This window comes from Verticillium nonalfalfae (genome assembly GCF_003724135.2).
Source record: "Verticillium nonalfalfae strain VnAa140/NRRL 66861 chromosome Unknown scaffold_28, whole genome shotgun sequence".
NCBI lineage: Eukaryota > Fungi > Ascomycota > Sordariomycetes > Glomerellales > Plectosphaerellaceae > Verticillium > Verticillium nonalfalfae.
In genome coordinates, this window is record NW_021167253.1 from 117,379 (window position 1) to 140,749 (window position 23,371).

The following is a 23,371-nucleotide window of genomic DNA, read 5'->3' on the forward strand; positions in this document are numbered from 1 at the left end:
ATCAAATGTTCAGGATAGAATATGAAACTGGCCCGTAGAAAATAAATTACAGTATTCCCAATCCGTGGTGCACTTTAGATACGAGGCATTCGTCCTAGTCAGGGCACGATACAAATTTGCGCTTTATCATCCAAGGAGACAATCGCGGTCCGATCTCAGCCCGAGAAAAGCCTGTCCTAGCTTGCCCCTGGGGTTCCGAACAACAAAGCCTATGAGCTGCTTCAGATTTCTTTGCGGCAGTCTCGCATGTGGGAGGTGGCGCGGAGTTCGACAAGCACGAGTGGACAGTTGGCACCAGCTCACCATACTTCAAGCTTGTCACAGACTCATTGGTATTGATCTCAATTAATTACAGCGTCCCCTGCCCATGTCCTCCATCATACATTCTTGGCTAGAAGCGCTCGTTACATGGAGGTTTTATCATTAGGCTGTACTTGTCATCAGAGGCCTTCTATGCTTTCGACGCATTGAACCCTGTTTCCTCTCTCACCCTACATCTCGGTCGTGGAGCCCGGTCAGTTTCACGCGCGTACCAGCCTCATTCTCTGTTCTAGATATGCAGTCCCCGGCACAAGGAAGATGAGAAGGGGTAAACGAGCGTGGTAGATTCTTGTGTGGTTTTCTCTCTTGGCTGGCCGCATGGCACTATTTCCGAATTTGCCTTTGGAGCGTCCAATGTTCTGTGCGGGAAGGCTCTGGGCCTTTGGTGACGGTAGGGACAGGAATTGTTTGTGTTGCGAGGCCGGGCCACGTTCCTGCGCATGGTGGTCTCTTCCCCGAGGACCCGGCCTGTTTTCTTCAGGATCATGATGCTGAGGCGGTATCTCGTGTGAAACTTGTCGAAAGACTGCTGAGACAAGTCTGCTGGCCAACTCGTGACGAGTGGTGGAACTCTATCCACCTGGGCGTGGCGGAGCGAGTACCTTACGCAAAAGCACCGACCACGGACATGCCGGCGGCTATATCTTAGGTTAGCGAGTGCGTCGAAGGATCAATTTGAGGAGAGACCTACCGCCCAGCAAAACCCATGCGAAGGCTACCCTCTTGTCCTTCTTGGTCATCAGGAGATCAGCCTCCTCCGACAGGAAGTCTTCGGCGAGTAGATCCACCAGAGCGGCATAGAGCAAGAGACCAGAAGAGCTATTCTGGTGTTAATTCCTGATTCTCAAGACCAGTTTGGGGATGGACCACTTACATAGCATTGAATACGCCGACAATAATGAGACCAAAGGCACTGCTGGGGTCGTAGCTGCCCCTCGCCACCAGACCGATAGCCTGACCGATTGGTGCCGTGGTGCCAAAGGCAACAACTAGTAGCCATGGCCGTACGCTCCCTTGGGGGTAGGGCACCTCTGCGATACGTGAGCCAAGACCGAGACCCTCAAACATCTGGTGGAAGATGATGGCGACGACCAAGATGATGAACCCGTCAATGGTGAGCGAAATGGTGATGCCAACAAAGATGGAGTGAAACAGAATACCGCCCTCCAGTAGCGTAATGTTCATTGACATCTTCCGATACACGGCAGGGTCAACCATTTGACCTTCGGCGTCAAGGTGACCCTCGATAGCAGGGACGGGAACGACGGAGACACGGCTCGCAGCGCTCTTCTCGTTCATCTGTCCCTGCGAGGCGTTGATCATGTTCATCATCTCGAGGCGTTGGCGGACATACTGCTCGTAGAACACGACGAACCAAGGGGGCATCTCCGAGTCCGGAGGTGGGGCATCAACGTTGTTGGGATCGCGGAAAGGGTCGTTGACGTAAGGATAGCGCTCCCCCTTCTCCTGGTTGTATGTGGCCATGGCGACCTTCTTCTCAAAGTACAGGCTCTCTTCGTCATCGGCATCGAAGGTGTTGCGGAACGGGCGGGCCGGGCGGACGGGAGGCTGCTGTTGCTGGACTGCCGTGGGACGCGGGCGGTGAGCGGTGACATCGCCGGTTGGGCCGCCGTGGGAGTGACCACCGGTCTTGGCGTGGAGGTACATCTCGACCGTGAAGAGTGCGAACATGGCAGCCATCATGATGACACCGGGCATGGCCGGGTATTGATCGGTGAAGAGGTCGGGCAGACACGGATCCGTCAGGCTTGCGAAAGCCGTGGGCAAGAGCTGAAAGCGTGAGACGGAGCGAACATGCTGGTGAGGGCCTGAGCAACTTACATGAACAAACGCCGTAGCAACCAAAACGCCGGTACCAAAATGTTTGCAGGCAAAGAATACCTTGGGAGGGACCTTGAGCCACTTGACCTTCTTAGCCACGACGGGGAAGCCGGCACCTGAGATGGTTAGCTCACTCATGTAGATGTAAGACTGATCGGTGAGAACAGCTCCTTACCAAAAATTGACGCCGCCAACACCAGGACTACACCGCATTAGCAATCACTTCCTCATGGTACGCTCTGCTGTTGACTTACATAGGGCCGCCACGTGAAGGGGCAGGTCATATTCCCCTGGCTCTTGGCCTCCACCGCACTGAGGCTTCGCATTCGGAAGGGGGTCCATTCTGCAGTCAAGGTTCGTGCACAGAGAGAGGTAATTGAAAAAATGAAGTAAAGAAGTGAATCAAAGAATACAAGTTGAGTATGAGCTGCCAAATTATCCAGGGCGCGTACAATACTCGTAATTTCAAAAAGGGGAACAGAAGGGGAATGAAAGGGACGAACGAAGCTGTCCCGCAGCTTCAACGCAAGAACAACAGACGAAAATGACTGTGCAACGAAATCAGAAGATGCCGGGTCCTGAAAGGAAAGAATCGAGGCCAAGAGGAAAGGAAATGGAGTAACAGTCAAGACCTAGCGAGACCTTCCCAAGGATGGAGTTTGTTCTGGTCACGGCCAGTCGCCAGCTTTAGTAGGCCTAGACGAACTCGAGCCGCAACTAAGTGCAAGGTCACGGACCGGAACGGCAAGTATTGACGCGTCCGTTCTCACGTAGAAGCAACGGATCATCGGCTTGACATGACACAGAACGGCGGCAAGATGATGCCAAGCCTGCAGCAGGGCACGGAGACAACAGAGACCGTAGCATAGCTGATCGAACAACGAGAAGGAAGAGCCGACTCTTGGCATATAGGCCTACGATGCTACTGCTTGGCAGGTATCGTGAAGATCAAGTCGAAGTTGAGACTGTCTGTCTAAGCATGTTTTGCCGGATATGAGCGTGGGTCCAGTCCGATTCGAGAAAAACAAAGGACAGTATCACCCAAAATAGAGCATGGCACGCTGCTGGGGGTCGAGGCCTCACCAAAGGGAGGAAAAGAACGGGGGGCCAGGGGTCCAGAGTCGGAACGATGCAAGGGCCCCCGTCGACGAAAAGGGACCAGGGGGCCTCAAGGGAAGAGCCTTTCGGCGTGAAGCGATCGACTCGCCGCAGCAAGACGCCTATTTCAAATAAAGGTGTGAAACCGGAGATCTTGGACAGATTGCCGCAACATGTCAGGACAATTCAGGTTAGAGCCAACGGCGCGTTTCAACACTAATGCAGCATGCGTCCGCCAAAGCCCGGCAGTCGTCAATTCGTGAGACGAGCTAGAAGGCAAGCTGTGCAGCGTAAACATCATCGGCCAAGGCTTAGCAAGGAATTTAGGGGTGTGTGGGCATGCGGGTGCGGGTGCGGGTGCGGGTGCGGGTGGTCTGGGGGCGGGGAGAGGCTTTGGGTTGAGATGGCATCAGGGCGGTGCAGTGGTCGAGACAGCTAGTCGCTGGAAATCTTTGCAGACCGAAACTCATGCCAAGAGACCAAAAGATGGGATCTTCTTTTTCTCATGGTTGCCCTGTCATGGTTGCGACTGTCACAACAACGCCAAGACATGTGATGTGAAAACCGTCTGGTGAATCTTCAGGTCAACCACAGGGAACGGACAGAGTTTGTGCGTGTAACTATGGCCCGCAATCGCCACATCTGGATGAAGAACCAGTGTCGTCTGCGCGCCGAGTTCCGATGGATGAGGGCAGTGCGGCGACACATTGATGGTTGTGTTGCGGTCGCATCAGGTCTTTCGTCACCCGCCATCGTTGTCGTTGGTACCTAATGCGGGTGACGGAACACTCAAAGCAGTACGAATGTCGAATATTTACTTTTCCTTCTGCTCATTTCCAGCTGTTCGAGTAAGGTGTGGGATGGGTATAGCTGACGGTTATCGATCACTTTCTGTTCCATCGAATGAAGGCATTCGCGGCTCTTGAGCCTCCGGCACGGATTTGAAACGAATGGTGCACCAGTCACTGGGCACTGCATGGGCGTTGGACGTGGGCCCCATGCCTGATCGCCGTCGTCATCCATGCCTTGTGGTGAGCCAGGAGCCAGGAGCCAGCAGACAGGAGGCCCAGGGCCTGATGCCAATGCTGGGGTCTATTGTCTCTTGTCTCTGGGGAAGACGGGACGAGGTCTTGGGCCTCGCGCTAATCCCTGAGAGGGATAGTCTCGACACGGCCTGCCTCAGTCGGTTACACTTGGTCCTTGCCGGAAATAGAAGCCCAGTCCTGACTCCAACCACTCCTCGCGCCTCGACGCTGGGACGACAGAACTTGACGTCGGACGGCATGGTCGCCATGTGAGGGCCATTGCGGTTTGTGGTGAGGTTTGGCCGAGGAGCATTGAATCCGAAGACTACAATCCCATCTTGGGATGGAAGGGCAAACCAGGATTCCGTGCTTCAGCCCTGAGGTGCCCCTCCCGACGCCCCCTTGTTCGGGGATTTTAATGTGCTGAAGCTCCTTGAATCCAGCATGTCGCATTGGTAGGAGTGCCTCAAGCTCACCACACTGGATCAAATTCTCCGAACAGGCGAAGCGAGATGGCTGGAGGCCTTTTGCTGTGCTTGTGCATGCTGCGTGCCTGATATATTATTGCTGCTGTTGAAGCGTCTGACATGTATTTCCCCAGACCTTTCTTTCCCTAGCATCATCACACGCACCAATTCAGAGCCACTTTGACGACTCATAAGCATTGTCTCATATCTCTACCATGTCTACCTCTGCACAGCCTGAGAGCAACCCTGTCTGGTCATCAGGTTCGTCTTGCCCTGTCGTCTAAGCCTCGCTTCTGCTTGCCGTCTCGCCCCCGAGATCACCGGCTCCCCTACTTTCCCCCTTGTCGATCCCCTCTTGGTGCCCATTGCAGCCCTAGCATAGCCACATGCTCAGATATGGCGGCCATGTACTGATCATGGCGAAGGCGGCTCTGCCCCAGATGAGGCTATCGTCCCAGCACTAGCAACAGGATCCGACGACAAGATCACCCCCACGGTTGTGGGCGATGCTGATGTCTCCACCGTCCAATCGTCCACGGCGGGCATGATTAACCGCGCTGACCCTATGGACTTTGGCCGCCACCGGCGCGATAATGTCAACAAGAAACAAATGGCCATCGACCACCCCAAGGGGAACAAGCGAAAGCTCACAAAGTTCTACACGCGCCAGAACGAGCTCATCGACCAGTTCCTGGGAGCCGATGACGAGGAGCGTCTCAAGGTCGAGGAAGATGAGAAGAATCAACCCAAGATTCAGTTCGCCATCTGGGCCTCGTTTGTTCTCAACTTTCTACTCTTCGTCATCCAGCTGTATGCTGCCGTCTCAACTGGATCGCTCGCGGTAGGGTCATATCTCCAACCTTGCTTATGCACGACTCATTGTTTGATAGCTTTTTGCGACGGCCACCGATGCCTTTGTGAGTCTCACCTGTCCCGTCCAAAATGAACACGCAGCTCACAGGTCATTTCAGATGGACTTTGTGTCATCCCTTGTGATGCTCGTCACCTCGGCCTTGGCCGTCCGTCCGAGTGTGTATAAATACCCTGTGGTATGTGACGCGAACCTGAAGCGAGGTCATGTATGCTCACTCCGCAACAGGGACGAACCAGAATCGAGACCATCGGGATCATCCTCTTCTGCTGCTTGATGACAACTGTCGCGGTGCAGCTTTTGGTGCGTCGCATCAGGCCCGCGAAGTGCTTGATGCTGTTCAACCTGTTGACTCGCCAAACAGATCGAATCCGGGCGACGCCTGGCCGAGGGCGAGCGCGACTCCGAAGCCTTGCATCTAGTCCCTATCATCCTCATCAGTGTTGCCATCTTTACAAAGGGCAGCCTCATGTTCTACTGCCTCGCGTACAGGAAATACCCCTCCGTCCACGTGTTCTACGTGCGTCTCCCGAGCTCCGAGCCTCACAAAACGCCGACGGGTGATGCTGTGTTGCTGACGTTCACCAGATCGACCACCGCAACGACATTGCCGTCAACAGCTTCGGACTCATCATGGCTATCGTGGGCAACAAGTTCGTGTGGTATCTCGACCCGCTCGGCGCCATTCTCATCGCGCTCCTCATTCTCTTCTCCTGGGTCTCGAACGCGTTTGAGCAAGTGTGGCTTCTCGTCGGCAAGTCGGCGCCGAGGGCCTTCTTGTCCAAGTTGGTCTACATGTCCATGAACCACGACGAGCGCATCGTCAAGGTCGATACCGTAAGTGCTCATCCAGGGATCAAGCTCCGTGAACGAATTCTGACGTATATGCAGTGCCGTGCCTATCATGCCGGACAGCGGTATTACGTGGAGATTGACGTTGTCATGGGCGAGGACACGCCACTTCGAATCTCGCACGATGTGGCGCAAGAATTGCAGCGCAAGGTCGAAGGTGCGTCCGATGACACTGTTTCTTTTCGCACGCGCTGCATCCCCGGTTGCTGACTTTTTGGGGCTACAGGTCTCGGTGACGTTGAGCGGGCCTTTGTCCACGTCGACTATGAGCACGACCACAGCATCCACACGGAACATAAGCCGTTGTTCGAGAAGAAGAAGAAGAGCAGGACGCTGAGAGAGATTCTGACAAAGACGAAGAAGGAGACAGAGCAGTCAACGCAAGACGGTGTTGCCACGTCGGGAACATCATGAGCTGGGAACCTCATGAGCTGGAGAGCGGACACAGAGCGCTTGTTGCGAGAGCTAGGCGATGACGAGGGCAACAAAAATCGGTGAGTATTCGGTAGCAGCTGTAATTCAGTAATAAAATGGTACCCTTTGAGGTGCTCGAAGTTTCGAAAAACACGTGGTTTCCGTCTGCTGAAGGTCTCTCCAGTTTTGCGACTTAACGGGCTCCTTGTGATCGCGGGTGCTCGAAATCTTCATAATTCCTCGAACGACTCGCTGTTCATGCCGGCGGTCTGTTCAATTGATGCTACCATCTCTAAGGACAGCAATGTTACCGTCTCAAGCAGCAGTGTATGCACAGCCAAGGGAGACGCATTGCTCTCCGATGGACACACGTTGACATGGTCCGTGCACAGACAGTTAGACAGACCCACTCCGAAGCAGCGCATCCCGAAATTTCCCAGAGCCTCAATCGAGCATCAAACCACGATCCAACTTTGACACCCAACGAAACCCGCCCCCTACACGAGCTTCCCTCGCATCGACGACCGCGAGCCGCGCGCAAATCCGTACACGAACCCACCTCCGCCTGAACACCACAAAAGGGGTCACCACCCGCCGCCCAACCGACCATGCAGCCCACAGCCTCCCTCCGCGTCCTCGGCTACCGCCACCTCCGCCTCACGACCAAGGACGTCAACAAGGGCTTCTACAAGGGCAACCGCACCGGCTCCATGGGCAGCCACACCCGCTATGGAGGCTACAAGATCGACTGGGCCAAGGTCCGCACATTCGCCGTGCCCGAGAGGCTGTTCGAGGCCGACTTCAAGGTGCGCCTAGCCCCTTCCTCTCTCTTTGCCGGCACACCAACCGGAGACCACGACCGGCGCGGGCGGGCGGTTAGGGCTTGAACTCGCTGCGAGCAAGCGCGGCTGTGGGAATACGAGACTGACCAGTGTGACAGCTTACCCCGTTCGTGGGGGACACGATTAGGAAAGTCCGCGGACAGTACGACACCGCTGAGGGCCCGAGGAACCCGGCGGCGTACCTGGAGAGCTGGAAGCTGCAGAACGGCAGGACATAGGGGCGGTTTGCAGCATGAGTCAGGTGCCGGAGACGACGATGTAAAATTATACACAAACTAGGCGGCCATTCCGACGAAGAGGGAGGCACAGACTAGCATAGGAGACGCTGCGGAACACCGCGTTGGTCGCGAGCTCGGCTCTACTGGAAGAGCTGTATACCCTTTTGGAGAAATGTATCAACATGTACAACATGATCTCTTGCTGACCGTTCGCATTGGTCGCAAAACGTAGACTGGGGTTCGAGGATGTGCATCGGCAGCAACCTACAGCTTGAAAGCGTCATGTTAAGGTACGACGGTAGCACAATTCAGGATCGTTCAAAAGTGAAACATGCCAAAATATTACTTATTACTCTTCTTTGGTTTTGCGCCAGTGTTTGTCTAGGTCTGAAGTCACCTGCCTGCAGAAGCTGCCATGGGCAAATCCTCGGCGGCTGTCACAAATATATCTCTCTGCATCTGCGGCCTGTCAAATTCTACCATGGGCGTGGCATAAGCAGATGCAGAACCTGCCGCCATGGGCGTGGCAGAATCAAGATGCTCCGAGACAGGTCGTGAGCTCGTGCCCTTGCCTGCCGCGGGGGGCATTGGATCAGCAGAGCGCACATCTTGGACAGGTGCCGTGGACTGCAAAGTCATCATGCTCGCCGTGTCGGCCTCCTTACCCAATGAGAAAGGCACAGCCAGCCCATTTACAAAGGGCCGCTTGCCTGCGACCTCCACCTCTGGTTCCGGCCTTGCGCCAGCATCAGCAGCACTTGTAGGCGGTATTGGGCTGACGGATCGCGCGTCAGGAGCCGGCGCAGCCGACTGCAGAGTCATCATACTCGCTGTCTCTGCGTCATGGCCCAGACGGAACGGCAATCTCTTGACTGCTGCACCCGTTTCAGCGTTCTGCGCCGCATCCGACACGTCAGTCCCGTTGCTCATGGTCCGGAGAGGACTCATCGGCCTGACGTTCGGCCCAGCTGCTGTGGACTGGAGCGTCAGCATGCTAGCAGTGTCCGCATCTTTGCCGAGGCTGAAGGGCATTGCGTATCCATCGATAAAGGGCCGCTTGCCAGCGACCACGGCGCTTGGGATATGCGTGGGACTAAGCGTGCCAGGAGATCCAGCGTCGTGCCCGCCAACAATCGCCTCCTCCCGCTGGTTGTTCCCCGCCTCTCGCCTTAGCTCGATGAGTGCGTCGACCGGTGCAACCCCGTCGTCGAGCTCGCTTTGCTGTGAAGTCTGATGTTCGTCAACCACAGTACGACTCCTGCTTCTTGGGCGACCTGGTGAAGTAGGCGGTGCCAGTGTAGCATCATCAGCCTCGCCGTCGACATTCGACGGCATCGGCACGCCGCGATCAGGCTGTGTTGCGGTTGTTTGCTCCACGGCGTCCCGCTGATCAGCCTTTTGCTCCCTCTCCACTGTCATTTCGTCATGCTTTGAGCCCCAAAGCGACCACAATGCGAGACCAAGACTCCTCTTCTTCTTCTTGTCAACCTGCTCTGCGGGAACCTTCCTACGGCCTGCCAAGGCGGTCGGCGGAGGGGTTTCACCATCGCCATAACCAACGAAGCCCGACGCGATGTCCTTGACAATCTTTTGATGCACTTTGGTTTTCGCGCTCGAATACCTGCTGTCCCACCGCGCCTTCGTTTCAAGCCATCTCCGGACGGGGATCTCCTTGGCGACCCCAATGTCCCTCTTGTCCATTGTACAGCTGGCGAGCTCGGAAGGCGCCTCCAGGTTATACACGCCTCCGTGCCGCGTAACTCTTTGCCTAATCATGTGCCCTTTGAAAGGAGGCAGGGTGTCTCCCGCCTTTCCGATCTGGGCTTTGAGGGGGTTGTTGCCCGCAGCTGCAGACTCAATCTGAGCTTCCCACTCTGGCTGTGGCTGGTCAGTATCGCTGCCGGAGGAAGAAATGACCGAGATGTCATCATCGTCCAGAATGTCGATTTCGACTTGTTGAGCTCGGGCGAGGGCCCACGCCCCAAATTGGGCAATGGACCGATACATGTACTTTGCGGGTCTTGTGAAACTGAGAGTCGGGGCGACATGGCAGAGGTCATCCCACACCTGCAGCTGAACGTCTGTTGGCTTGTACCGGTTGAGCTTCTCGCGGTCCGCATCGTTCATCTTTTCGTCTGGTGGAGCGTACTTGGTGGGATTGGCACACTTGTGAGCCAGATAGATTTGTTCATCACGCAGAACCTCGCCGCCGCCGACCATAATGAGCAGAGGCGGAAGACCTCCGAGGGTTGGTTGCGTGACGGGGCTGACGAGTGGGTGGTCAATGAGCTGGTTGGTGGTATACATCTGGAGCAGAGTCAATTCAAACAGTTCTTAGTGTCAATCTAGGCCCAACTCACCTGAATCTGATCCTTGACGGTCGTAAATTTTCCGTTAATGGTGACGGAGAGCAGGACTGAAGTCTTCGGCACATCGGCTTCGAGAGGAGCCTCAGGCTTTGCCATCGGATCACCCTGTGCATTATGCCCTTCGGGTGTCTCCAGTTCAAACGGGTTGCCTTGTTTGGCCTCTAACGTGCTTGGCTTCGCAGCGCCCTTATCTCCCTTCTTCGTCTTCGCAGCTTGTTCTTCCATCATGGCCAGGTCGTCCTCGTTGGGCGGCGGCCATGCCCGCGATGGCTTGTGGTGAAACCCAGACGAGGGAATATAGTCGAACGGTGTATCTCCCGCTACACTGGGAAAGGAATGTGTCAGGTCGACCCAGGGGCTGATGAGGATGGCGCCAGCAGGAAGAGGAATGCCTTGGTCACGCAGAGTACAGAGCATCGACATGACCATGCCGCCGCCGGCCGAGTCGCCTGCGAGGATGATCGTGTTTGGCTCCTGGATGGTGAGGAGATAGAGATACGCCGCAATACAATCCTGCAGCCCGCAGGGGAAGGGGAACTGCGGCGCCAGTCTGTACTTCGGCGCAAAGACCCGAGCCTTGAGCTTCCGGGCATGACGCTGCATCTGATACCTGTGCTCGTCGACGCTTCCAAAGAAGTAAGCGCCACCATGGACGTAGAGCATGACGCGCTTCCCGGGATCTCCATTCTTCTTGCGCTCTTGGTAGTGCGCTTTCATCTCGATCCATTCGGCCTTGAGCGGGCTTTTCGGTCTCCTCCACTGCCACCACTGACGGCCGCCGACTCGCGCAATGCCTTCCTCGCCCAACTCGGCCTGAAGCAAAGTGGCGGCCTTCTCGAGTAGCTGGTCGGCGATTGTAACCTCGTCAACCCGCACCCATTGCGGATGAGGTACCCATTGTGCGGTAAAAGCTTGAAGTTCTTCCACGGTATGCTGAGAGGCGAACTGGAGAAAGGACCTGACGAGGTGGAGGCCTTCGTCGTAGGACAAGTGGGCGGTGGGCTTCTGTTTGAGAGGCTGTCGGTTGAGGTACTGCAAGCCAAGATGTGTCAGTGGGACCTCTCGTAGGGAGGACGAGAATCTGGACCGTCCACCCCAAGTCTTTGGATGTGGGAATCAGCCTCTGGAGTCGGGGGTTTACACACATGGGACAAGAGTGTGGAGACGACGGTCGGCGTCACGGCCAATGACACAGATGTCGTATTGAGCTTGAGTGGGTTCATCGTGGTATGATTCGTGGTTGTGTCGCTATCGGAGGCGTTGTCGTGTGAGGCTGTGATACAGCGAACCAAGCTGCCATGGGCGACGCGCCGAGCTGGGGACCGTGAAGCTTATCGTGGGAGCAAGCTCAGAGCTCGGGGCAGGCGATGGGAATTGAGACAAGTCCAGTTACCTCGTGCTTCAGAAAGAGAGCCAACAGCATTAGGGGCAGTTCCTCATGTTATTAGCCCATCTTGGCCCCAGGGTCTAGTGATGTCATTTCTTGGCGCACATGCCAACGGATACCTGCCCACAGGCGGGCAGGGCGGGCTCACGGGCACCTTCATCTTCCGCAGCCAGTGGCTCTTTCCCCTGGAGCCGGACCCGTTTGCGGGGAAAGGGAGGCCCTGTCTTGGCCTGAGGAAGTCCCCCCCTCCCCACCGCACTCAGCCGTACTGTGCACATGATACAGTGCTATCCAGCGCCCGCACGCATCGCTGCACGCAGAAAAGATTTCCTATCTGACAGCGACGAAATGTCACCCCTCCTCGTGCATAATGCCCCTCCAACACATAGACTGACCACTCGGCCGACCATCGCAAACAGCAGTCATGGCTTCAAACGGTGCCCCCGCGGCTCTGACCGCAGGTATGCCATTCTCTTCACCGTTCTTCTTTGCAACACGGATCTCTGACCAACGTGATACAGCCGCCGCGCAAAATAACTTTGAACAAGCCGTGGCCCTCTCCCTCCACACATGGCCCGCCCTCACCTTGTCCGTCCAGAACAACTGGGGCGGCGAGGCCTCTTCCGACAAGCGCGATTGGTTCGCCGGTGCCGTCGTCGATCTGTTTGCGCCGTTTGAAAAGGTTGTCAACGGCGTTGCGACCCCCAAAGACGCAGCGGCCGCCGCCGAGGAGGAGCCCGATGTTGAATACGTGGAGGAGTTCCTCCTTCAGGTCATGTGCGACGAGTTCGAGGTCAACATTGATGATGAGTCTGGCTTTGATGTCGCCCAGGCCATCATCAAGTTCCGCACCGACTGCGCCAAGGGCAAGTTTGACGATCTCAGCGAGCTGCAACGCAAGTGGGAGAGCAAGAAGGGAAAGAAGGTCCAGGTCGCCCAAGGAGAGAGTCCCAACCAGGAGGTCGACGATGACGACAGCGACGACTACTCGGACGATGAAGATGTCAACATGGATGAGGCGCCTCAGCTGGTACAGGTTTCTAAGGAGAAGCCCGCACCAGAGGTGGACGAGGATGGCTTTACCACGGTGTCGAGGAAGAGGTAGACGAGACAGGAAGCTTGATACAACAAACAGCGAATGATTTTGACCAAGACCTGGAAGTATGGACCAAGTGCGTCTCGAGCGAGAAAAAACCCCACGCATTCACACGCTGCCGCTCTGAACGGCCGTCAAGAACGAAACCCCTGAAATCACCCGCCTCTCCGGAACGCCAAAACCCAAAACTTCGATCACGCATTTTATTCCCAGTCCTCGTCGCTGTCGTCGCCCTTGCGAGACTCCTTCGGACTGCTGGGTGCCTGGCTGGCAACGCCTGACCGGGCACCCACAACATCGTAGCTCGCCTCGCTATCGGCCTGAGACTTCTCGTCGTTCGACGTACGCGACTCGGGCGCAGGCTTGAGGCTTGAAGCGGCTGTAGATGGGTGAATTGTGGTCGAAGACTCCACAGAAGCTGGTCTCGCGATCTTGGGCTTCTCCTCGGCCTGTTCAGACTTCTCCTGCTCTGCTTTGGCCGGGGGAGACTCGTCATCCGAGTCGTCGTCCCAACCGACCTCGTCTTCGGCGGACGCGGCTGATCACGCTCTGTTAGCCGTATATCCATAGCCTCGTAAACAGTATTCAAAACTCACCCTTAAGAAGATCTCGCCGCCTCGTCTCGGCGGCATCGAGACCGTGACGCAGGAAGTAGTACCGCTGCCAAAACTCGGCATAGGGCACTTGATCCGGCACCAGCTTCTCCATTGTAGAACGGAGCTCGGGGTACTTGGAAAGATCCTCCGCAATGTCTGCCGTCTTCTTCTCGGCGTCAAATGTCTTCGCCCAAGTCTTGAATTCCTCCGTGGCGGGATCCTTGGCGAAGCTCTCTGGGCTCGTATGGACAGCGTGCAGCTGTGCGTCCTGGCGCGAGGTGTGGATGACACGCTTTCCTTGCGCGTCCTTGCTCTCAAAGAGAACCGTGTTGCTCTGGCTGCTTGCTTCCGTAGGCGGTGCTATACTGACGGCATCCTTGAGGAAATTGGAGATGTTGGTGCCGAAACGAAGCAGCGCCTCGTCGGCGGCATCCTCAGCCTTCTGCAGATCCTTCAACCTCTTGGCAGCCTCGGCGCGGATCTTCGACAGGTATGTCTCGGAGTTGCTCAGCGTATCTTCTGATGTCGAGGCTCGGGCCTTGGTGGGTGTAGCCTCTCCCTTGTCGTCGCCTTCCTTTGTCTTGGTCCCAGATGATTCCCCCTCCTGCGCTGTCGTCGTCGTGTCGAGAGTGAGGGCCCGCGTCTGGCTGATAATGGAGCTCTGGAGTCCGCTGAGGCCCTTTGCAGCATCTTGTCCCAGCTCAGTGACCTCTTTCGAAGCCTCGCGGTACACTGACTGGCCCTGATCTCCTGGGTCAGATCATAAACTCTCCTGCCCTCCTTCGACAAGGAAAGTTGGAAGATGGGGAGGTCGCGCACCTGTTTGACAGCGTTCCCTAGGAAGCCGCCTAGCTTGACGCCCCATGGGCTGTTGGCGAGCGCTTTGTACGCTTCCTGGATGTCGTCGTTCAGGCTCACTTCGGGCTTGCCGTCATTCTTGTCGCCGTCCTTCTTGTCGTCATCTTTCGGATAAGCATCCTGATTGATCTGGTCGTACGCGAGATCCATGGTGTTAACACTGCGAGCTATGCTCCTCGAGAAGGTTCACAAGGGGTAACAAAAGCTTGTGATTTGGTTTTCGTGAGCTCGCCGACGATTGTTTTGCTGTCATGCACTTCCCAATAGAATGTGCTTGAGGCTCTGGTCCCCTGACGTGACCTCCAGAGAGATCCAAGCGGGGTTGTCTGGTTTCCAGCCACCAATGGCGCTAGACCAACCCAGCTAGCGCCCCGTCCGCAACTGGAGCTTCCGAGCCGCTTGATCCCAGGTCGCGAACAATCAATCAACCGCCACGCTTCGGTGAATGCCGTGCAGAATACATGACTACTCAAGATATTGGCAAGTGCCTATCTAATTCAATCCTTTGCCTACTTACCCAGGAGCGCATGTGGACGGAACGCTTACTGGGTCAAGACACAACCACAATTCCAATTCTTGTTGAGCCAGGCCACGTAGACCACGAGCTCGACCCGCCTTGGATGTTACCTGAACTTTATGGTCGACATCACTGTGGATGGGGCACCAGGCGACTTTCGACGTGCCATACTGCGCGTCGCCGTTCCTGCCCACTCGTACGACATTGTGGGTGCTTGAATAATAGCCACAGTCAAGCTCGATGGTCTGCAGGTTTCACCAAGCTCCCTGGATGAGAAGACACTGAAACTAACATGGGAACCCCTAACAGCTCAATGTAGAAACAAAGTAGTCCAGCCGGCTCCATAAAAATGCAGCACCATGTTAATCGTTTCGCTTCATTGACAGAGCTTCTCTCGCTCTGCCGTCCTATCGTATGCGAGACGGCCTTCAACGTACGGTCTAGACTCGGATTTCGACGGCGAGGATTGTTGGCCAATGGACTCTCGGTGGAAAGTGTGGTTGATATCTGGAATATTACGGATTCATCTCTGGTTGACGTCTTAGACTGTCGTGGTCGGAAAACCGGCAGGGGATCAACCTTTCCCCCTCTATTTGGTGGTCCGAGGACTTGCCTCGAATTTACGGCCGGCCTGGACTGTGCAGTGTCACTTGAAAAGAACAGAATCTACATGGGTGTCTATACGATCCGCCGGGCATGCAACGACGCGTAGACCTTGCCCTCAACACTACTTAGGCCAAATTGTAAGCTCTGGCAGCTGGGCTATATTTTGCCTTGCGGTATTGTAACAACGAGCTTACATGACTCACCGCCATCCCTAACCGTTCAGGTTGCTTATACCGCGTGAAGTCAAGGGTCTATTTGGTGGAGGCTGAGACCTCGTACCGGAGAGGCCCGGATAGCAGCGGTTGTGTAGGGATGACCACCACAGACGAGGTCAAGGTGTTAGTTGATCACGTGTGCGGGGTGTCGAATGCAAGGGGTTGCGCCATTCGCCGGGTCTCAGTCCGTTCAACCCGTCTTTTGGTCGGGGAAGTACGTTATTCTGTCGCAAGCCTTGAAAGGATCACGGCGGTAACAGCAACGGAGACATCGGGGTTAAGCTGTGCGCCGCTCGGCTTGGAACCACAGGCTAGCTAGGCCTGCGGAACGCTGGCTACCTACCTGGAGCAAGTGACCAAGCAAGGGCCTCCTTCGTGTTTCAAGAATGCATTGAGTGAGTCTTGATGTCAACTTTACGTGTTGATGAGAACATATCGTTTCTTAATGCCGATGGACGTATGATGTCGATACGCCTGGCTGCTTGACAGACTCAGGTTCGGCTGATCCCAAGGACATCATCCCGCCTTGAGCCGGTGGCTGTATTTCTACAGATCCCCCTCAACGGGGCATTCCGGCTCCTCGCCAGTCAGGTCACCAGACACGTTACCCATACGGTGCTGTTGTTTGCGCACGACATGCGGCACGTGGTAGATGAGGATGACGAAGGCGCAAGGCTATGTACGCCGTTAGTCTAGGTAGAGGGAGGGGGTACTTTCATGTGAGCGAAGGGCGTAATGACAGATTATCAGGATTCTCATCGCCAGGCTGGCTCCAGCAGCTCGAGAGGTGCAACGACGCTAGAGCGGTAACGGTCTGGCTTCCAGCACGTTGTGTGTTTGGTAAGGCATGTGTGGTTTTTGAGATGGGGCCCTGAGTCATCTCCACGTCTTTACTCGGAACGGAGTCGCCGCCATCGGGGTCGGGGCATAATCCGGCCGTAGCTGCTTTGTCTGGCAGGACTGGTGTCTTGCCACCATGGCATGGAGTACCTTATCTACGCTTCCACTTCAGCAGTTCGATCGCTCCAGAGCTCTGGGATCGACGCGGCTTGCCAGTGATGGTTCAGAGCCTATTCCTCAGTGCGCTGCTGTTGCTTTGGATAGGTGCATTTGGAAGGACAGGGCCAAGTGGCAAAGTTTCGAGCTCAAACGCCTCATGGTGGATAGAGACGCGAGAGCTGGAGAGACGGGGCGCTCTCGACAGTGTCAGGGACAGGACTGGCTTTTGAGTTGGCTGGGGAGACGGCTGGATCCTGGCAGGTGCCGAACAGGCCGCGCCTGCCGTGCCTCGATTCCCTTGATCCCCAATGGCGCTACCGGGGAAAGCCCACACACACAAACACACACACACCACTGCACACATCCTAGTTAGGTAGTTAGGTACTTTCCCCCTTTGCCCCTTCTCCTTCCCTCCCACCTCCACCTGCCCAGGCAAGCCCAGTTCCGGTAGCAGCACCTCCTCCCCCAAGCAGCCCAAATCCCTGCCCCTCCATTTTTGCCTGGCAGTGCACAGGCTGACAAATTGACGTCGAAGGGGCCCATCTGGATTTCTTCCCCTCCTCTCGATGCGATTCCAGTCCCTCCACCCACATCACTGCCACTCTCACAGCAACATTGCCGCCGCATGCCAAACTCGTCCGTCTGCTACCCCCAAAGCATCAGCCAACCGTACGCCGAATCCCGTTGAACCTGACGTGCAGAATCCAGAAGCAGGTCGACGAATCTGTCCTCGTCCCTCCCTACGTCCTCCCGCGCGCCAGGCAGACATCTGCACCTCAAAGGCATCCAAATCCAACCCCCCCACCTGGACCCTTCTTTGCCTTCGTCACCTCTCCAAACCGCGACTTGCACCCAACATTTGCATCAAGTATCCCGACCGTCAAGCATATTTCTCATCGTAAAAATTGCCGGACTTCCATACAGTCAAATACTACGGCACATCTCAATTGTGGACACCTCCATCACACCTGGTTTCTGCGATTTTATTGACCCGAGTGGCTGTTCACTGAGTCACTTCACACAACCCGATCATCGTCATTCTGTCGCCGTTTGGTCCTGCCTTTCCTGGCTCCAGACGGCCCAGTCTTCTTTGCGCGTCGTCGCACAAGCCTCACATTGAAAACTTGACCCCTTTCACTACCACGACTACACACCACCGCCCATTCCTCTCAACAGACGCGATGGCTTCGACCAACACCCAAGCGGGGTCAAACAACCTCTTCCTGACTCCGCAACAACAGAGCCTTCTTTTCGCCGCTCTCAACTCCAACAAGCAAGCATCTTATTCCTCGCCTGTTGCCAAACATGTGTCCGAGTCACCCTCCTCTCTCCAAACATCTCCCGCCCAAGGTGCCGGAACCAAACGTTCTACTGATACTCCCTACCTCGACAATTACGACTATGACTTTGGCGACTCGAGCTTTGACTTTGAATTCGCGGACACCAGCCAGGCTTCCATGATTGGCGACTTGCCTAACCTGGCCAAGACAGGCGTCAATGAGGGCGAGTCTTCAGACAAGCGTGCTCACCCTGACGATGACGACGACGACGAAGAATCCCTTGGCAATGACGCCAAGAGACGTGAGAGCACGGAGAAGGTTGCGAAGAAGCCCGGGCGTAAGCCCCTGACTTCAGAGCCCAGTTCGGTAAGTTAGGCTGAGGAACAAAATTTTTCGTTGCTCGTCTGCTGACAAGGTGATCTACAGAAGAGAAAGGCTCAAAACCGAGCTGCCCAGCGAGCCTTCCGCGAGCGCAAGGAGAAGCATCTCAAAGACCTCGAGGACAAGGTTGATGAGCTTCAGAAAGCGTCCGAGGCAGCCAACAACGAGAACTCTGTGCTTCGCTCACAAGTCGACAAGATGACGTCTGAGTTGGCCGAGTACAAGAATCGCTTCGCCGCCATGAACAGCCGATCTGTCTCACAGAGCAAGACGACAGGTCTTGGTTTCGGCGCGTCTGCCCTCGGCAATTTGAATGACGTGAACTTCCAATTTGAATTCCCCAAGTTCGGCGTCTTGCCCGGACCACCAGTTGCTACCAAGGCCTCCCCGCAAAACTCAACTGCATCGGTTTCGCCTCACCAGTCTTCGGCCCGCAAGCCTATGAGCCCGCCTCAATCAAAGTCGAGCAGCGAAAGTCCTCTCGGCGTTGGTTCCGATCTCAACGCACTGCCCAAGGATGACATTTCCAGCTTTTCGTCTTTCTTCAACCCTGCCATCACACGCGGCTCTATGTCGACATCGCGCGCTAGCGTTGATTCCAACCCATACAGCTTCAACAATGGCACCGCTACCAGCTCTCCATCGTCATCAACGCAGTCGAACGCTGGCCCCAGTTCGTCATGCGGGACATCTCCTGAGCCGTTCACTCAGTCGCCCATGGGCTTCAAACCTGTTGAAACCATGACGACAATTGGCGAGGAGCAGACAGCATTGACCACAGGTCAAAACAGCAATAGCAGCAACAGCAACCTGGGCCACTTTGCAAGTGTCGACAACAGCAGCTTTGACTGGCTTGCTCAGCAAAACGGTGGTCAATTCGACCCCCAACTTTTCGGTGATTACCGCGAGACACAGACTACTGTGCTTCCTACGGCAACGTTTGACGACAGTTTCTTTAATGATGCTCTCGACACGGATTTCTTCATGCCATATAACATGGCCCCCAGCCCGGCTGTTCCGAAGAAGAGCAACAACTTGATCGATCAGATTGACGCGGCGAACAATGCCGACGATGAGCTGGCCAAGCCTGATCAGATTGAAACAAACTACGGTTGCACCAAGGTTTGGTAAGTTGAAAAGATGCCCAGTAATCAGCAAAAACAGTAACTGACTAAGATCTTGCAGGGAACGACTACAAAACTGTCCCAAGGTGCAGAACGGCGAGTTTGACCTCGATGATCTTTGTTCCGAGTTGCAGAAGAAGGCCAAGTGCTCCGGTCAAGGCCCCGTCGTCTCGGAAACAGACTTCCAAAAAGTGGTTCAGAAATGGATGGGCAAGGACGCGGCATGTGTCGGCCCCCCTGCGCCCGTCAACGCCAGCCAGCATTGAGGAGCGGCAGCCAAAAAGGCCCTTTAGAAACGCGGAGCAGTGACAAGCAAATAATGGTCTGATAACGAAACGGCGTTTTTTCTGCTCATTGGATGAAAAATGGCGGTCCCTGGTTCAAGAAGAGCCCGAACCGACCGTATATCACAGACGGAAGGAACATGGATGGGGCGAACGGTCTTCTTTTGAGACATTGGGTTGAGACTAGTTTGGTAGGTATGCAACGGGCAGGCGGCATCAATTGTTAGCCTCGACCCTCACAACACGGTCAGAAGGCGGGAGATCACCCCACTCTTCCTTTTTCTCTGACTATGGGAGACAGTGGCGGGAAAGTTTTCATATTTTGATGATATCGGGGGATGGGGGGTTGGTGATTTGTGGTTTTTTGCGCAATGTCACAGTATCGAGTAACACAAGTCCGGTTGGTCATGAACAAATTTACAAAATGAACAAGAACATGTAACTCGGATTTCGAGATGAGATCAAAAGTATCGAACGTTCAAAACGTGATGGCTGCATCTAGCCATCGTTGGTTGCTACGCGCGTCAAGTCAGGCAGATGTCATGTATCTAGAGGCCCTTGGATATCTGTATACGGGGTTGAACTTTCCACTCCCAAGACCCAAGATCAAATACAACGCACGCCGAGGTGACGGAAGGAAGGTTGGCTGGCAATGCATGTTGAGGTATCATTAATGCTTTCTAAGATCAGATCTCGTCTCCTTGTTCATGTCGACACCCGAAACCCCGAAACCGCCCGGCACAACGTCCTGTGGTGGGCCGCCCCTTATGACTCGAGCACAACGAGGTCGGGCGAGCCGCGGATTTTTCGTTCTCCACAGGACGATATCACTATCTGCCCTCCTCATTATTTCAACAAATGTTTGTACACTGGCAAGCTCGCCGTGCTAATGTCTATACCGGAAAACCCAATTCTGGAGAGGAAAAAAGGAAGGGGGGGGAAGCCTCGCGGGCTCATCTGCCTTCGGGTCCCCGAGCCGGCGGAGAAACGCCATTGGCGACGAGGTTGAAGGAGAGGAACATGAATTCGTCAGCGTCGTTGCTTTGTTTGAGAAACAGCCGGCCATGTCTTCGAGTCGGATCCTGCTTCGTACGTGGTGAAGGAGAGTTCCTTTGGCACGGGAGCCCGGCACACATGGGCCGCGGAAGGATTAGATATCGCCCAAGTAGCAGGCGGTTTGCGCAGACTGTGAGATGTCGTGTCGGGGGCTGACAAGCCTCACGGCCCTCAGAGTGACACGCCATCTTTCGGTTTTCAGGCAACGTTCGCGGTGCGGCCAGTCTAAAGTAAGGAACAGCCGACTTGCGCTTTCTGGACCGTGCATGGCGCCGTTCGTCCAGCTGGCTCACTTCTCGGCCAGGGTTGCTCGCGTCAACTCTTTGGGATCGTCGCAGAGGTATCTAGCCAATGACAACACGGGCACCTTCCTTGCCCAATACACCTCGCTCTTTGGGCTTCGGGCTGTGGCCTCGGCCTTTCTTGCGACTCAAGAAACCAAAAACGCCGCCTGAGCCTTCAATCTTGTCGCCGACAGCATTTGCGTCAGTAGGAAGCGTGGCATCCTGCCGGGCCAGATCGGACCAGCTACCACCACCGTCGAGTGTTACCTGGACACCACCCGCCGGGCTCGTGATCCTCTTTGCAGTCGGCGGTGCCGCTCTTTGGTTCGCGTAGTCTCCAGAATGCTGGGGGATGGGTGGTGGTGGGGGCGGCACCACAGAAGCAGGTCGACGGCTGGCGCCTTGCACGGCTTCTTGTCCATTTTCACGGCTTGGCGTCTTTTGTAGGATGGCGGGTTGGTATAGCTGCTGCTGGGCTCCGCCATTGATAATCGCCATCGTAGCCGGCGTCGCTTCGTCTGTAGTCAAGGCTTGCGGTGCTTGCGCCTGGTTCATGTCGCCGTTCAGGCCCCCGTTCAACGCAGCTTGCTCCGTCATCCTATTGAGATCAGGACCAGTACCAGCACCTACACCAGTGCCAGCACCAGCGCCGGCGCCGGCAAGAACAGCAAGCTCGTACTTCTTGTACGCCGCGACTGTGTAGTCGAAGGGCTTGAAGTCGGACTCGATCATGCGATACAACTCATCCTCTCTGATCTCCTTGTCTGACGCATCCTCCTTGAGACGCTCTCGTGGTTTTTGGCGGCGAGCTCGGGCTTCGAGAGGTGCCTCTTCAAGCAAGAGTTCCTCCAGATCGTAAGTCGCATCAAAATTTGTCTTGTCCGAGGCCGGTACGAAAACGGGGTCAATTCGCTTCTGCTCCAAGTGATCAAAGTTGAGCACAGCGAAAAACTCATGATTGATAAAGCTCTCCCAGGTACAGCCTAGTCGTTTGTCTGGATTTGGCTCCAGAGCGTCGCGGATGGCGTACAAACATGGAAGAGTGACAGGCGGCGAAGTGATAGGGTACTTGGGGCTCGCAGACTGGATCTGGTTGCTGAGGGTGCTCTCAGAACTGCCATCGAAGGGTCGCTGTGTGAGGTGAGTAAGAAGAAGCTCAACACAGGCTTTGGGGAATGATATCACAAACCTTATTGTAAATACACTCGTAAAACAAGACGCCCAAGGACCACCAGTCTGCGCGAACATCATAGCCTTTGCCAGCATAGACCTCTGGTGCCAAGTAGGCTAACGTGCCCGACTTGCTCGTCAGCACCTTACCAGGAATGACATCAGACGCAACATTCTGTGCACATGTCAGTAATCAAGCAACACAGTCGTGTCGGTTCAGAAGCTCACAAAGTCCGTCAGATGCACATGACCATCTGCGTCGAGTAGGACGTTGTCAGGCTTGACATCTCGGTGGATGATACCTTGGCCATGGATGTAGCGTAACGCGCAGCCAAGCTCCCCGATCCAGAACCGCACTGCGTCCTCGGTGAACGTTTTCCTCGAGATGTGGAATCGCAAATCACCACCGCTCATCAAGTCAACGACCAGATACCTGTTTCAGCTTGGTCAGCCTCGGTGTTGAGTGCGCGGGACGGCGGCTTGTATCTCACATGTACTCTATATCTTGAAAGCTGTATCGCAAGTTGCAAATAAATGGATGGTTCACGTGCTCCAGCATGCGTCGCTCGCGAATGATATTTCGCACGCTCTCGGAGCGCACAACTGAATAAGAGAGAAGAGTCAGCACGGGAAAGACATTGTTGCGGGAAGGAAGGGTGCCGACGGCAAGCGACAGCCGTGTCTCGAATCCGGGCAGGGTGCCGTACCTTCGTCTTTCCGAATGTATTTCAGTGCGAATGATAGGTTCGTATCTTTCCTCTCGACGATGCGCACCTTGCCGAAGGCGCCTCGACCGACAACTCGAAGAAGACGGAAGTGGTTGAGGTTCACTGTCGACAAGAAAGAGAGCACCCAAGTCAGCCTATCTGTAGGGACAGAGAATGAGGGGGCGAGGGGGGGGTTGCGGGAATCTGCGTACCTTCGCCGTCCATGTCGACGGGCTTGCCCTGACTGTTGCCCATGGCGAGCTATGGGGGTCTTTCGCGCGTGCTCTTGTCGATATCGGTAGTGGCCTGGGTTCTTCGGGTTCGATCATAGGGCAGGGCGTATTCGAGATCAATTGAACACCATCGTCCAAGGAAGTCGGTGTCGAGATGGAAGGGGCGAGCAGAAGACGAAGTGGAGTGGAAGTCGAAAGCAGGGAGTGGAGTCGTCGCAGTCAGCTGGTTCGGGCCTTGACAGGGGATGGGAGAGTGCGG

At 55.5% G+C, this 23,371-nt stretch overlaps 8 protein-coding genes across 8 annotated transcripts; 4 read left to right on the forward strand and 4 right to left on the reverse strand.

Annotated features, from left to right (window-relative positions):
- Positions 1–924: 924 nt before the first annotated feature.
- D7B24_004805 (uncharacterized protein) lies at positions 925–2,505 on the reverse strand (the record flags this gene model as incomplete). The annotated part of the gene is made up of 6 exons (XM_028638970.1): positions 925–959; positions 1,013–1,140; positions 1,196–2,112; positions 2,164–2,279; positions 2,339–2,365; positions 2,418–2,505. The coding sequence occupies 6 exons, from the start codon at positions 2,503–2,505 to the stop codon at positions 925–927; spliced, it is 1,311 nt and encodes a 436-aa protein (XP_028496511.1).
- A 2,463-nt stretch (positions 2,506–4,968) lies between these two features.
- Positions 4,969–6,890, forward strand: D7B24_004806 (uncharacterized protein; the record flags this gene model as incomplete). Its single annotated transcript, XM_028638971.1, has 9 exons — positions 4,969–5,014; positions 5,179–5,594; positions 5,644–5,670; positions 5,725–5,802; positions 5,853–5,927; positions 5,989–6,144; positions 6,213–6,461; positions 6,516–6,633; positions 6,703–6,890. The coding sequence occupies 9 exons, from the start codon at positions 4,969–4,971 to the stop codon at positions 6,888–6,890; spliced, it is 1,353 nt and encodes a 450-aa protein (XP_028496512.1).
- A 608-nt stretch (positions 6,891–7,498) lies between these two features.
- D7B24_004807 (uncharacterized protein) lies at positions 7,499–7,950 on the forward strand (the record flags this gene model as incomplete). The annotated part of the gene is made up of 2 exons (XM_028638972.1): positions 7,499–7,696; positions 7,831–7,950. The coding sequence occupies 2 exons, from the start codon at positions 7,499–7,501 to the stop codon at positions 7,948–7,950; spliced, it is 318 nt and encodes a 105-aa protein (XP_028496513.1).
- A 393-nt stretch (positions 7,951–8,343) lies between these two features.
- On the reverse strand, positions 8,344–11,542 carry D7B24_004808 (uncharacterized protein; the record flags this gene model as incomplete). Its single annotated transcript, XM_028638973.1, has 3 exons — positions 8,344–10,257; positions 10,311–11,351; positions 11,465–11,542. 3 exons carry the CDS (start codon positions 11,540–11,542, stop codon positions 8,344–8,346), a joined length of 3,033 nt encoding a protein of 1,010 aa, XP_028496514.1.
- A 588-nt stretch (positions 11,543–12,130) lies between these two features.
- Positions 12,131–12,811, forward strand: D7B24_004809 (uncharacterized protein; the record flags this gene model as incomplete). The annotated part of the gene is made up of 2 exons (XM_028638974.1): positions 12,131–12,167; positions 12,228–12,811. The coding sequence occupies 2 exons, from the start codon at positions 12,131–12,133 to the stop codon at positions 12,809–12,811; spliced, it is 621 nt and encodes a 206-aa protein (XP_028496515.1).
- Positions 12,812–13,005: 194 nt separating this feature from the next.
- On the reverse strand, positions 13,006–14,406 carry D7B24_004810 (uncharacterized protein; the record flags this gene model as incomplete). The annotated part of the gene is made up of 3 exons (XM_028638975.1): positions 13,006–13,340; positions 13,399–14,140; positions 14,218–14,406. 3 exons carry the CDS (start codon positions 14,404–14,406, stop codon positions 13,006–13,008), a joined length of 1,266 nt encoding a protein of 421 aa, XP_028496516.1.
- Positions 14,407–17,774: 3,368 nt separating this feature from the next.
- Positions 17,775–19,644, forward strand: YAP1 (DNA-binding transcription factor yap1; the record flags this gene model as incomplete). Its single annotated transcript, XM_028638976.1, has 3 exons — positions 17,775–18,239; positions 18,300–19,381; positions 19,440–19,644. The coding sequence occupies 3 exons, from the start codon at positions 17,775–17,777 to the stop codon at positions 19,642–19,644; spliced, it is 1,752 nt and encodes a 583-aa protein (XP_028496517.1).
- Positions 19,645–21,062: 1,418 nt separating this feature from the next.
- Positions 21,063–23,134, reverse strand: RPS6KC1 (Ribosomal protein S6 kinase delta-1; the record flags this gene model as incomplete). The annotated part of the gene is made up of 6 exons (XM_028638977.1): positions 21,063–22,133; positions 22,192–22,347; positions 22,401–22,605; positions 22,670–22,775; positions 22,880–23,038; positions 23,092–23,134. The coding sequence occupies 6 exons, from the start codon at positions 23,132–23,134 to the stop codon at positions 21,063–21,065; spliced, it is 1,740 nt and encodes a 579-aa protein (XP_028496518.1).
- Between the last annotated feature and the right edge of the window lie 237 nt (positions 23,135–23,371).